Source organism: Artemia franciscana, chromosome 6 (genome assembly GCF_032884065.1).
Source record: "Artemia franciscana chromosome 6, ASM3288406v1, whole genome shotgun sequence".
Classification (NCBI taxonomy): domain Eukaryota; kingdom Metazoa; phylum Arthropoda; class Branchiopoda; order Anostraca; family Artemiidae; genus Artemia; species Artemia franciscana.
Window position 1 is genome coordinate 28,784,592 of NC_088868.1, and position 12,908 is coordinate 28,797,499.

Consider the following 12,908-nt stretch of genomic DNA (forward strand, 5'->3'; position numbering starts at 1 on the left):
TAAGCACCGTTACGTTCCATCTTAATTCGAATTACATTGCGGTACATATATTGATCCAAAAGAAAGAACAAACAAAGCTTTTGTCGTGACAGGCTACTTACTGTCGTCTGTCATCACAATTTACTGGAATCTACTTGTTGAAGACTTGAAACTATTAAAGGCTTCTATAAAATATAGAGCTACAAAAATAAACTGATAAAAGAACTTTTAAGACATCTCGTTGATGATGACTGCATGTACAGACATGGGATATGGAACTGGGATGACAGCACATGGGACAGGGTTTATCCAGTTGATGATACTACAAAAACCCCAAATTAAGTCAAATGTTGTAAATGACAATAGCACTAAATTTTTTCAAAATTTTTTTGGAGAAAAATAATGGTGTCCAGAAAAAGATCAACACTTATAAAAGGAGAAGGTCGAGAAGCTCAATATACAAACTGATCAGGTCTGTCAAGAGACAGTGACGAATCGAGAGAAGCTCGAAGCTTCAGAGAAGAGACAAATTGACTTCCTGGATTCAGATCTATCTTGCAGTATTTGCAGCGAGGTTAATCAGGTTAAGCTACCACGTCTACATAATTTCTGCAAGACTTGCATGCTTCAATTGGAATGGAATGGCCAAGTACACAAAAGTTGGCCGTGAAAATACTTTTCTCGTGGGCTGCATGGAAAATCTTATACTGAAGATAAAAAACCAAAAATTTTTTTGTCTATTTGTTTTGTCTCTTTTGAAGTGTAAATCCGTTTCGATTGAAATGCAGGGTAATTGATTTTTCTTCTTCTTTCTTTCTTTTTTCTTTTCCTTTTCTTTTCTTCTTATTTTTTCTTCTTTTTCGTATTGTTTTATTTGTATGTGTATTGGGGTTGTAAGCCCAAACAAGCTTTGCTTCGGGCCATTTGCTTGTTTTGTTTTGTTATTTATATTAATAAACCCATCTTTCTCTCTCAAAAAAAAAAAAAAAAATAACTAAATTTTTAGCCGCACGTATATAATTAAAAAGCAGCTTGGTTAAAACGAGTACCTTCAGTTGTGTTTTCATAGTTGTGTTTTCATAGTGAAATTTTATCATGAAGATTAGTCGAAATAAAAGTTACAATTCCTGAATCAGGTTCCAACGGTGATTTTTCCTCACTTGACTGGTTTCTTCAAAATATTTTTTAATTGTCGGTTATTTGGAGTTCATTCTTTAATAGATTGCCCCTGGTGTGTGGAGGAGGCAACCATGATGTATTTTTTTAAAGCATTTTTTGTAGTGGTTTCTAGTTGAGCGAAACGTGATTTCAGAAATTAAAGTCTGGCTCCGCTTCAAACTTACTCAAAATCACAAACATCGTATAAGCTAGAATAACGATTTTATAGATAGCCAAAATTGCCTGCCTGGATGTGCACATATTCATACATGGTTTTTTATATGTATATGTAACTTATACACAAAATCAATATTTGGAACGAATTCTCAGAAAAAAAAGCATCCACAATATCTCAAGAACGGCTAAAGGGTAATTCTTTGAAACTTCGGGGAGTTTGAAGAGTATTGAACTAAATAAAAAGACGCTATGCACAAAAGAAATAAAATGACGCTATGTTGTCATTAACTAAATAAAAAGACGCTATGTTGTCATTAACTAAATAAAAAGACGCTATGTTGTCATTAACTAAATAAAAAGACGCTATGTTGTCATTAACTAAATAAAAAGACGCTATGTTGTCATTAACTAAATAAAAAGACGCTATGTTGTCATTAACTAAATAAAAAGACGCTATGTTGTCATTAACTAAATAAAAAGACGCTATGTTGTCATTAACTAAATAAAAAGACGCTATGTTGTCATTAACTAAATAAAAAGACGCTATGTTGTCATTAACTAAATAAAAAGACGCTATGTTGTCATTAACTAAATAAAAAGACGCTATGTTGTCATTAACTAAATAAAAAGACGCTATGTTGTCATTAACTAAATAAAGAGACGCTATGTTGTCATTAACTAAATAAAAAGACGCTATGTTGTCATTTGGCAAGGCCGTTCTTTTGCCAATCATAGTGCTAAAATCTTACATCTTTCGACAAAGAAGGCTTAAAAGTGAAATCTTAGGACTTGGATCTTATTTCTTATGTGGTTCTTTTGCAAAGGTCTTTCATCATTCTGTTCTGATCAGCGGTCTAAGAACAATAATGAGTATATCATCATAAGTTCACTGATCATTGTTCTACGCGGCAGAAACATGGTGTTCTTTGCATTTATTGGTAACCTGACTGAGCTTTAAGATCTTAGAAAAATGATAAACTAAAGAACGGTAGTCTGTGCAGAAATATGTATAATCTTAGAAGTAAGATCTTTCTGTTAAGAACGGGGTTAATGTCTCGGGAACAAACAATGGGTTGAGGTTTAAAATTTCAAGCATTTTTAAATAGGTATTAAAATTAATCAAAAGACACTGTATAATTTTGTGAATTGTTTATGGATTTAAGAGTATATTTCGTTCAATGGCGAAAAATTTCTCCTCTTTGTAATAAATCATATTTTAGATAATGATTATTTTACTATATTAGGCCTAATTTCATAAAAAAGTTACAAATACACGAACAGCAGATCCATGTGCTTACTTTTTTTTTGGCATAGTGATATTTTTTTTAATCCTTTCCATACTAGGTCCTTTGTTGGGAATCATTTAAGTTAGTTACCCATTTATTCTCTTGTAGATAGCTTGGGATCATGGTACTTGGAAGAAAACCAAATCATTGCCAGCAGTATTAACTCAACTGAGATAAATAGAGACGGTGCACCCGAATACAACCAAGTATTGGCAGATTTAACAACATCGTTCACAGTCTTAGTTGGAATTTTCTTCCCGTCAGTAACAGGTGAATCCAATAGGCTATTTTCATATACCCTATAAGTGCAACGAGTAGCTATCAATGTAGAGGGTGATTTAAAATATTTTAAATAAAAATCAGTTCAATGCACAAGAAAGTTAATAAAAAAGCAAGCTTTTTTAACTGGAAGTAAGGAGCGACATTATAACTTAAAACGAACAGAAATAATTTCCGTATATGAAAGGGACTGTCCCCTCCTAAATGCCTCGCTCTTTACGCTAACATTTTTTATTGTTTTAAAAGTAGAGTTGTGAGAAAGAGTCAAATTTTAGCGTAAAGAGCGAGGCGTTGAGCCGTAAACGGGGCGTAAAGGGGGCAGCTGCTTTCATATACGAAATAATTTCTGTTTGTTTTAAGTTTTAATGTCACTCCTTACTTTCATTAAAAAGAAAATTTTTTCAATCTATTCAAAAGATCAGGAATCCCAATTGGTTGAAAACTATATTTTGCTCTTACTGAAGTTTCTTTTTTTCTAGTTACTTTAAGTTCAATTTTATTAGCCTAAATCCGTCTATTCGGTTCTCTACCTTGCTTTTGAACCCTATTCCAGTTAGTATTAAGCTGATTTTTTTCTTTTTTCCGGTTTTTTTACGAATTTTTTCGTTTTTTTGGATTGCAATCTGGTTTCTGCCACTTAGTTAGACGAAACTTTCTATTCCTCTCCCCAACTTCTTGCTTTTAAGTTTGGTTCTGCTCTTCTCTCTCGTCTCTTTCTCTTTTTGTCTCTGCTTGGTCTTCTCTCTACTTTTCTGTAATACTCCCATTTCCTCCTCCTTCCCTTTAATTTTATGAATTTTACAGCATGGTTTCTGTATTTCTGCTTGGAATTGCTTCGAGAGAGGTTTGGTAGTGTTTTTTAATCAAACAGTTCGTGGTAACGAACTGTAGTAAGGAGCGACCCGGCTCAATAGTAACCAAAACTCTAAAAAACGGAATTTTGATACCAATAGCTACATAAAAAGAATCGCATTTTAATGCTGATTTTATATAAATAAGTTTCATCAAGTTTAGTCTTATTTATTAAAAGTTACGAGCCTGAGAAAATTTGCCTTATTTTAGAAAATAGGGGGAAACACCCCAGAAAAGTCATAGAATCTTAATGAAAAAATCACACCATCAGATTCAGCGTATCAGAGAACCCTACTGTCGAAGTTTCAAGCTCCTATCTAGAAAAATGAGTAATTTTGTATTTTTTTTTTGCCAGAAGGCAGATCACGAATGCGTGTTTATTTGTTTGTTTTTTTTCTAGGGGTGATTGTATCGTACCGTTGGTCCTAGAATGTTCATTCTAGAGGAAAGGGTTCATTTTAACGGAAAAGTTCTAGTGCCCTTTTTAAGTGACCAAAAAAATTGGAGGGCACTTAGGCCCCCTCCCACGCTAATTATTTTCCCAAATATAGCCATTTTATTCAGCATAGTCAACAAACCTTCTAACTATGTCTTTGGGGACGACTTACTCCCCAACAGTCCCCGTGGGAGGGGCTACAAGTTACAAACTTTGACCAGTGCTTACATATAGTAATGGTTATTGGGAAGTATAAAGACGTTTTCAGGGGGAGGTTTTGGTTGGGGGGGGGGGAGAAGAGGGGGATATATTGGGGGAGCTTTCCATGGAGGAGTTTGTCATGGGGTAAGAAAATTTCCATGAACGGAGTGCTGGATTTTCTAGCATTATTTAAAAAAAACATGAAAAAATTACTATGAAAAAGTTTTTCCAATTGAAAGTAAGGAGCAGCATTAAAACTTAAAACGAACAGAAATTATTACGCATATGAGGGGTTCACCTCCTCTTAATACCTTGCTCTTTGCGCTAAAGTATTTTTAGTAATTTCAACTATTTATTCTACGGCCTTTGTGATTCAGGGGTCATTCCTAAGGAATTAGGACAAAATTTAAGCTTTAGTGTAAAGAGTGAGGTATTGACGAATGGGTGAACTCCCTCATATATGTAATAAAAACATGCGAATACAGAAGTTCGTTACGTAAGCTAATTTGTAAGTTACGTATATCTTTTACTAATAAAAACGTTCGTAAAAAATTAAAAGTCCTAGTTGCCTTTTTAAGTAACCAAAAAATTGGAGGGCAACTAGGTCTCCTCCCCCGCTCCTTATTTTCTCAATATCATTCGATCAAAACTATAAGAAAGCCATTTAGTCAAAAATAAATATGCAAATTTCTTTTTAATTATTCATCTGCGGAGATCCAAAATCAAAACATGCATTAATTCAAAAACGTTCAGATATTAAATAAAAAAAAGTTTTTCTAACCCTAAAGTAAGGAGCGACGTTAAAAATTAAAACGAACAAAAATTACTTCGTATATGAAAGGGGCTGCTCCCTCATCAACGCCCCGCTCTTTACGCTAAAGCTTTTTACTGTTTTAAAAAGTGGAGTTGAGAGAAAAGTCAAACTTTAGCGTATAGAGTGGGGCGTTGATGAGGGAGCAGCCCTTTTCATATACGAAGTAATTCTTTTAAGGGTGCAATCATCAGCAAGATACAAGAGAAATTTAAACTGTGTCCAAACGTGACGGAAAAGTGAAAACTATACTTTATTAGATGGATGTTATACACTCTGTTCAGTCTCAACTAAGTGTAAATAAAAATGGTACTTCACTTTTAGCCAGTGCACACTCAAGAATTGAAGTTAGGTTAATCCTAATTAAATATATTACATATAATCAAAAATAATAATAGCAACAAAATTATCGAAACTGCAACTAAGAATTAGCGCGTTAGTTATTTAACGTAACCTATCCCAACCAATATACCATCGCTATACATTAAATATTTAATAAAAACATACCTACAACCTATATTTCCACTGAGCTTAAGATAATTGTCTGCGCATACAGACTGTACATACCGGTTATTGTCTGATCTTTGCATTGAAAATTTTCGAGTATGTACTGGGTAACAAGAGAGTACCATGCAAATATATCAAACAATTCGTGATAGCGAGCTGTAAGTAAGGAGCGATCCGGCTCAATAGTAAATGAAACTCTAAAAAACATTATTTTTATACCAATAAATATATCAAAAAATTAGATTTGTAATTCTAGAACTAGAGTAGTTAATTAAATTTAATTAACTTTTCTCTTACCCATCAAAGGTTACGAACCTAAGAAAATATTCTTGATTTTCAAAAAAGGAGACAAACCCCTAAAAGTCAAGTGATCTCAATGAAAATCGCACCATCAGATTCAGCGTATTAGAGAACCCAACCGAATAGGTTTCAAGCTCCCATCTGCTAAAATGTGGAATTTTATATTTTTTGCCAGAAGAAAAACCACGGATGCGTGTTCATTTTGTTTGTTTTTTTTTCCCACGGGTGATCATATCAACCCATTGGTCCTAAAATATAGAAAGAGGGCTCATTCGAACGCAAATTAAAAGTTCTAGTGTCCCTTTTAAGTGACCGAAAAAATTGGAGGGCAACGAGGTTCCCTCCCCCACTTCTTTTTTCCCAGAATCGTCCGATCAAAAATTTGAGAAAGGTATTTTGTTCTTCATAGTTGAATGGTTCAATAATTATGCCGTTGGGCATAACATGACCCCCCTAACCCCGGGGGAAAGGTCTTTAATTTATGAAATTTGTCCATCGTTTGCACATAGTATTTGTTATTGGGATTTAGGCATACATTTTTGGGTGGGGGGAGGATAAATTTTCCGTTGGGGGCTCTTCCGCGGGGGAATTTTCGATAGGGAGGGAAGTTTCCAGGGAGTGAACTTGTCAGGGGGAATTATATACTAGAAGAATTTGCCAGAATTCTTATAAAAAATTATTTTTATATGTCTTGCCTTCTCTTTACCGCCTCAATTTTACGCGCGGAGTGGTTAAGAATAATTATCCGGGGTAAATTTTCACCGGGATTGAATTTTCTAGAGGATATTTCCGTGAAGATGGAGTTTTTCCGTGGAATTGACGCCAGATTTGCTGGCATTATTTAAAAACAAGAAAAATTTAAATACATAAAACAAGTTTTTTTCAATTGAAAGTAAAGAGCAACATTAAAACTTAAATCGAACAGATATTACTACGTATATAAAGGAGGTTGCCCCCTCCTAAATACCTCGCTCTTTACGCTAAAGTTTGAATTCTGTCCCGATTCTTTAATAATGACTCCTGAAACAAAAAGGGCCTTTTAATTAAAACAATAAGATACTATTTAAAAGTACTAAAAAATTTAGTATAAAGAGCAAAGTGCTGAGGAGGGGGAAACCCCCTTTATATACGTAATAATTTCTGTTCGTTTTAAACTTTAATTTTGCTCCTTACTTTTAGTTGAAAAAAACATATTTTTTTTAAATCACTAACATAGCACGCTTACTTTGGCTAAATATCGGAGCTTAGAATCTTATGTTAATGCTAGCTGAATGTGTGATACTGCGTTTAAGTGTGTAATTCCTCGTAGTTGCTGTCTATGTCGTTATTAAATAAAAAAAAAAACACTTTTCCGTCTATCCTAAAGTATCTTCCCTGGTAATCCAAGCCCAGTCATCATCATCTGTTGTAGCCTCAACCTTCCTTGCAGTTTTTCTTAACTGCAAGGAAGGAGCGACATTAAAACTTAAAACGAACAGAAATTATTCCGTATATGAAAGGAGTTTTCCCCTCCTCAGCGCCTCGCTCTTTACGCTAAAGTTTGACTCTTTCTCACAAGTCTTATTTTTAAAATAATAAAAACTTTAGCGTAAAGAGGCGTTCAGGAGGAGAAATTTAGAATCAGCATAAAACTGCGATTCTGTTGATATAACTATTGGTATCAAAATTCAATTTTTTAGAGTTTTGGTTACTATTGAGCCGGGTCGCTCCTTGCTACAGTTCATTACCCCGAATTCTTTGAAAATCTCATAATTATTGAATTGATCCCAACACTTATGTTTGCATGGCTAAGTTGCAAAAAAAATCAAGCTATGAATAGTTTGATTGTGTTCAATTTAATTTGTGAAACGTCCTTGATTCAATTCCTACAGATAGTGCCTTTTTTTTTTTTTTTTTTTTTTTTTTACCGGATTTCCAGTATAATTGAATAACGACAATGCTCATTCTTGGACAAAATGAAGGAAGGGTAGGTAGGTATGCGTTTATTTTATCAAAAACAAATTACTAAAATTGCACATACAATCAATAATAGGCTGCTCAATTTAGGGACCTAAAATGTCCCTTTTCAGCAGCAAAACTACAACAAATAAATGATAACTATTCATTCAAAATCAAAGAAATACGCAAAGAAAAAAAAAACAGACGAAACACTATCCAATCCCTAAACAGCCATCTCTCATCATAAAAAAAAAGAAAAAAAAGGGATAAATTTTTAACCAATATAATTTACAATTTATTCAAAAAATATTTTCTTATTCTTACTTTAAGTAACATAAGGTTATCAGACGACCTAACACTCTCTGGAATCGAGTTCCAAATAACAACACTTACATGTTTAATCATAAACCCAGATCGCATTGTATGCCTGATTTCACTAGTCAACTGTTCAGAGTTCCTAGTAGAATAATCGTGATAATTTGAATTATATCGATAAAAACTTCTAAAATACTGAGGATACAATCCATTTAAAGCCTGGTATACAAAAATTTAAATCTGCTGAGACTAAATAAAATCAATATTCAAAATATATAAATCTCTAAAACAATCTCTAGTACTACCACACGCAAGATACTAACCCAAACTTCTAATTGCCTTATTTTGCATAATCTGGACCCTTTTCACATGACTAGAAAAATAGCTAGGATAGAATGAACTACCATACACTAAATAAGGATGAACAATTAAATAATAAATTACTTTCAGAACATGTAGAGGAAAAGTTTTTTGAAATCTTCATAAAATATTAACTCCACGAGCCAATTTTGAAGATTAAACTTTGCATTTATGAATCCAACTAAAATTTACATAAAAAAAAATCCTAGATATCTACATTGAAAAACCTGACTAATGGAAACACCTTGCAAAAGAATACTATGACAATTATTTACAACTTTACCAATACGACTAAAAATCATATAATTAGTCTTCTCAATATTCACTGCAATAAAACTATGCCTTGTGAACTGAGATAAATTCTCCAGAGCTACATTAGTTATCTCTATAAGATCCTCGACAGATTTCCCAATAACTGTAAGCGCTGTGTCATCTGCGAATGATGTAACTACTGCATCAGGAAGGTAAAACGCGTTGTATCCACGTATATAAGAAATAGCAAAGGTTCTAATACTGAACCTTGGGGCACTCCACAACTCACATTGAAGGCTTTTCCTACCACATCATCTGTCATAACTTTGATGGACCTACCATGCAGGGAAGACCTAAACCAATCCAAACACTTTTCACGGAATCCTAAACAAGCTAGCCTACTTAATAAAAGATTAAAATCAACGGTATCAAATGCTTTTCTAAAATCTACGAACACAATAAGAGGGATAAGATTCCTTTCTAGGGCGCTATTAACACACTCCATTAGTTGGTATGCCGCATGAACAGTTGAATGTTTAGTTCTGAAACCGAACTGTGACTCACTTAATATTCCAAGCTTGTCTAAGTATTCATACAGCCGTCGATGTACTATTTTTTCGTATATCTTTCAGAATAAGGGTAACGGTTGAGAATAGGGGGGAATTGATGTGACGAATTATACAAAATTTGGTAGCCTTCAAGTATTTTACATATAAAATTAGCACAACTATGACAAAATAGAATGTAACAAATTTGGACTAGTTTGCTACAATTAAAAAATAAATAGAAAAAAAGAAAAAAGCATAAATTTTTAACAGTAAAATTGAATTACTACAATGTTTGCTACAATATTAAAAAAATCAAAAAAGTAAAAAGCATAAATTTTCAGCCGTGAAACTGAATTCCTACAATATTTGCTACAATATGAAAAAAAAAATTAGTGCATTAATTTTTAGCCGTGAAATTAAAGTCTGGTTAAACTAGTGACAAACAAATTCAAAATAATAGTTGTTTTGGTTTTGGACCCGTAATGGACTGATAAACTTCTTTAACTGTGTATATCTTCGGCATTGGCGCACTTCTGTAATCCTATTTGTTACTATTATTAATGGTTAGCATAGTTTATTGGTGGTCTGTAATACAACTGCTGACAAACAACAAACAGTTCATTGATATTTACAGAAATATTGTAATTTTTAAACAATATGTAAACCGCAAAAATTCTATAGTTACTGGATGTGAAAAAAGAAAAAAAACAATGTGATTGTCTTTTATGCTTCAAATTCTTAACCTTATCCTTAAAATCTGTCAGCAAATTTCACCACCTGCGTTCGGTTTATCTTTTTTTTCTAGTTTTCAATTACAAAAATAATTAAAAAAAAAGTTTCTAGTTTTCAAATTACTCAAATAGAGTTTATCAATTACATACAATTTGTTTTTACTGGAAGGACATTAAGTTGCTGATTATAATTATTATAAACTTTTTCTGGTCAAATTTTGAAAGCGTGTTTCATATCGGAAACTTGATATTGAAGATACCTTCTGTTATTCTAAAGCAAACATTTTATTACGAGTCTACCTTTTGATCTTATAGTCCTTAGAAGATAAACTCTGGAATCCCTTCCTTTCTGTACAGTATTTCAGTGAGTGAGCTGGAAAGTCCTTTGAAAAATTTCCTGGAAAATTATGTGCTTGAATGAATTTTTTATTTACAAATTCGATCCTTATTGGAAAATTTTTCTTTTGTCAATTTCTGAGAAGTTTTTTAGTTCTGATTTATAAAAATCAATTGTGCAAAGATATAATGTAAATTAAAGGAAATTAACTCAGAAACACCCGGCTTTTCTCATTTCGTGCGATATTTTATCAAAAATCGCTCTGATGAGTATAGTTGGGGCACAAGCAGCCCTGGCCTTCAGCTGTATTTAAAGGGTCTCTTTGTAAGATCTCCCACTCCTTGATCCATCCTCAAATGCTCTAATTGTACGCCTATGATTAGTATCTTAATAATCTTAAAGTGCAAGCATAGGTTTTAATTTTGGACTATATTTTTTGGTTACTGTATTTTTGAAGTAAGCTGGAACATCCTTAAACCATAACTAATTTTTTGAAAAAATTTAGGAAGACCTAAAATTTATTTTTTTAAAAGATTGTTTTGTTGTAATTTTCCTTATTTTTCTTATTGATCTTTTTATTTCTAAATTAGTTTTAATTTTGATTGTAAGAAGCAAAAACTATTCTATTTTTTGAAACCAAATTCTCATTGATGGATTTTGGATACTTGTGTCCTCGCTAAATTCAACCATTGGGAAGAAGACTTGATCCAGGCCCAATAAACAGCAGAATTGCCAGTATGAAGATAACTCATACCAGCAAAAGTAGCTACAGCCTTATGAAGAGCAACCCGTGGCCCATAGTAGCTAGATTATAAAAAAGTTTTTTTTTTTTTTTAACTTTCTAGAGACAAATTTATCCGACATAAACAAAATTAAAAAAAAGAAGACTGGTGACAGATCTGACACCAGGGCTGTATCAAGGTGGGGGGGGATTTGAACCCCCACCCGAAATTTTTGTTCGACTCGTACAAAAAAATGTATCTAATACAATTTTTTCGCGTTGTGAAGTTGTTTTTTTCTTTAACCCGACCCCTGAACAAAACTACTCGATATAGTCCAATCTAAAATCCTTCAAAATAACACCGAACTGAAATAATAAGTACATCATTGTTATTGTCATTGTTGAAACTGTTTAACTGTAGGTCTAATAGTTTCCTTCCTTGAATTATCCGAAAATCATATTTATGAATAAATGTTAGAATTCCGCCAAAAAAAGGTAAAAAACAGAAAGAAGGAAGACCCCCTTTCGTTTTGATTGTCTTAAATCTGACTAAACCGAAATAGCTGATCTATATATTTTAGTAGCTACCTAAGGATTCTATGAATATCCAATTGTCTTTCATGGCAAGAATGAATCAAACCAACCTTTGCTTATTTTGTTTATTGTTAGCGGGTTTTGCCACAAAACTTAAGACTTATTACAGTCAATTGTTCTTGCAGCTAATCATTGATTTCGTGTGATTAAGTATGAATGAATGAATGAATGACTGTATTTAAAGCCATTTTTCAGGCCGTATGCATACATATATAGCAATAAATTATGTAACAATCGACTTTCGAATAACAAGACCCTTCCGGACAAAATTTGCCACTGCTACTATATTTATTTTCAACGTCGACTTTAAAGTTCCAAGAAGGGGCTCACGACCATCCACCCAAAGAAAGCTCCCTCTTAACTCATTTAGCCCCTGACACCTGAAAAGAAAATGGTCTAGCCCATCAAAATCACCGCAAATTGGACAAGTATACCGCATTTCCGGGTGACACCTATTTTTCCAAATACTGTGAAGAGGGAGACAGTTTGCTCGCACCTGCATCCAAGACCTCAGGGATTCTTTTGGAACCCCTAATTTAAAATATAACTCTTCACCATAATTTTCTTTCACCTTACAGTAAGAACTTAAGCTTTCCGACTGGCTAAGGTCATTCCACCATTTCTGAATTCACGTTGTCATTGCACGTATCTACGGAGAATTTTCTTTTGAGAAAAATATTGGCTTTTTTCGGAGAGGGAGAGAACACAAATTCTAAAAAAGACTAGAAGTAGCAAATTAAAGAGAAAAAGGAAATAATAGGACAAATCGTAAAATTGCAAAATTTTGGGTACAAAAGTCAAACTCTCGAAGGTCCATCCCATGTACCTGGCCAAAAGCAAGATACATTTCAGGCCTATATCCCATATTTGTTTTTCTGGACTTTGTCTACTTTAATATCAATTCCATTTATTCCTGCAATTCCTTGCGATCCTGTTACGAATTCTTATTTAATGCTAATACTATACACTGTATACTATATATTTCGTATATAACAGGTGAAATATTTAATAAAACAATTTAGGGACGTTTTTGCATTGTTAAATTGGTATGGATTTATCTAAAGTAAGCCCAACAAATATTCATCGGTGTAAACTGTAGATAATAATTTTGCCAAATTTAGTTTAG

The 12,908-nt window shown here is 33.1% G+C and overlaps 1 protein-coding gene across 3 annotated transcripts in view; it reads left to right on the forward strand.

Moving 5' to 3' along the window:
- The window catches only part of LOC136028281 (solute carrier family 12 member 6-like), a 240,876-nt gene that overhangs the window by 103,651 nt on the left and 124,317 nt on the right, over positions 1-12,908 (forward strand). For all 3 annotated transcript variants that reach the window (XM_065706024.1, XM_065706023.1, XM_065706025.1), the window contains exon 7: positions 2,709-2,870. In XM_065706024.1, coding sequence (XP_065562096.1) covers positions 2,709-2,870 — 162 coding nt within the window. The remainder of the gene's footprint in view (positions 1-2,708; positions 2,871-12,908) is intronic.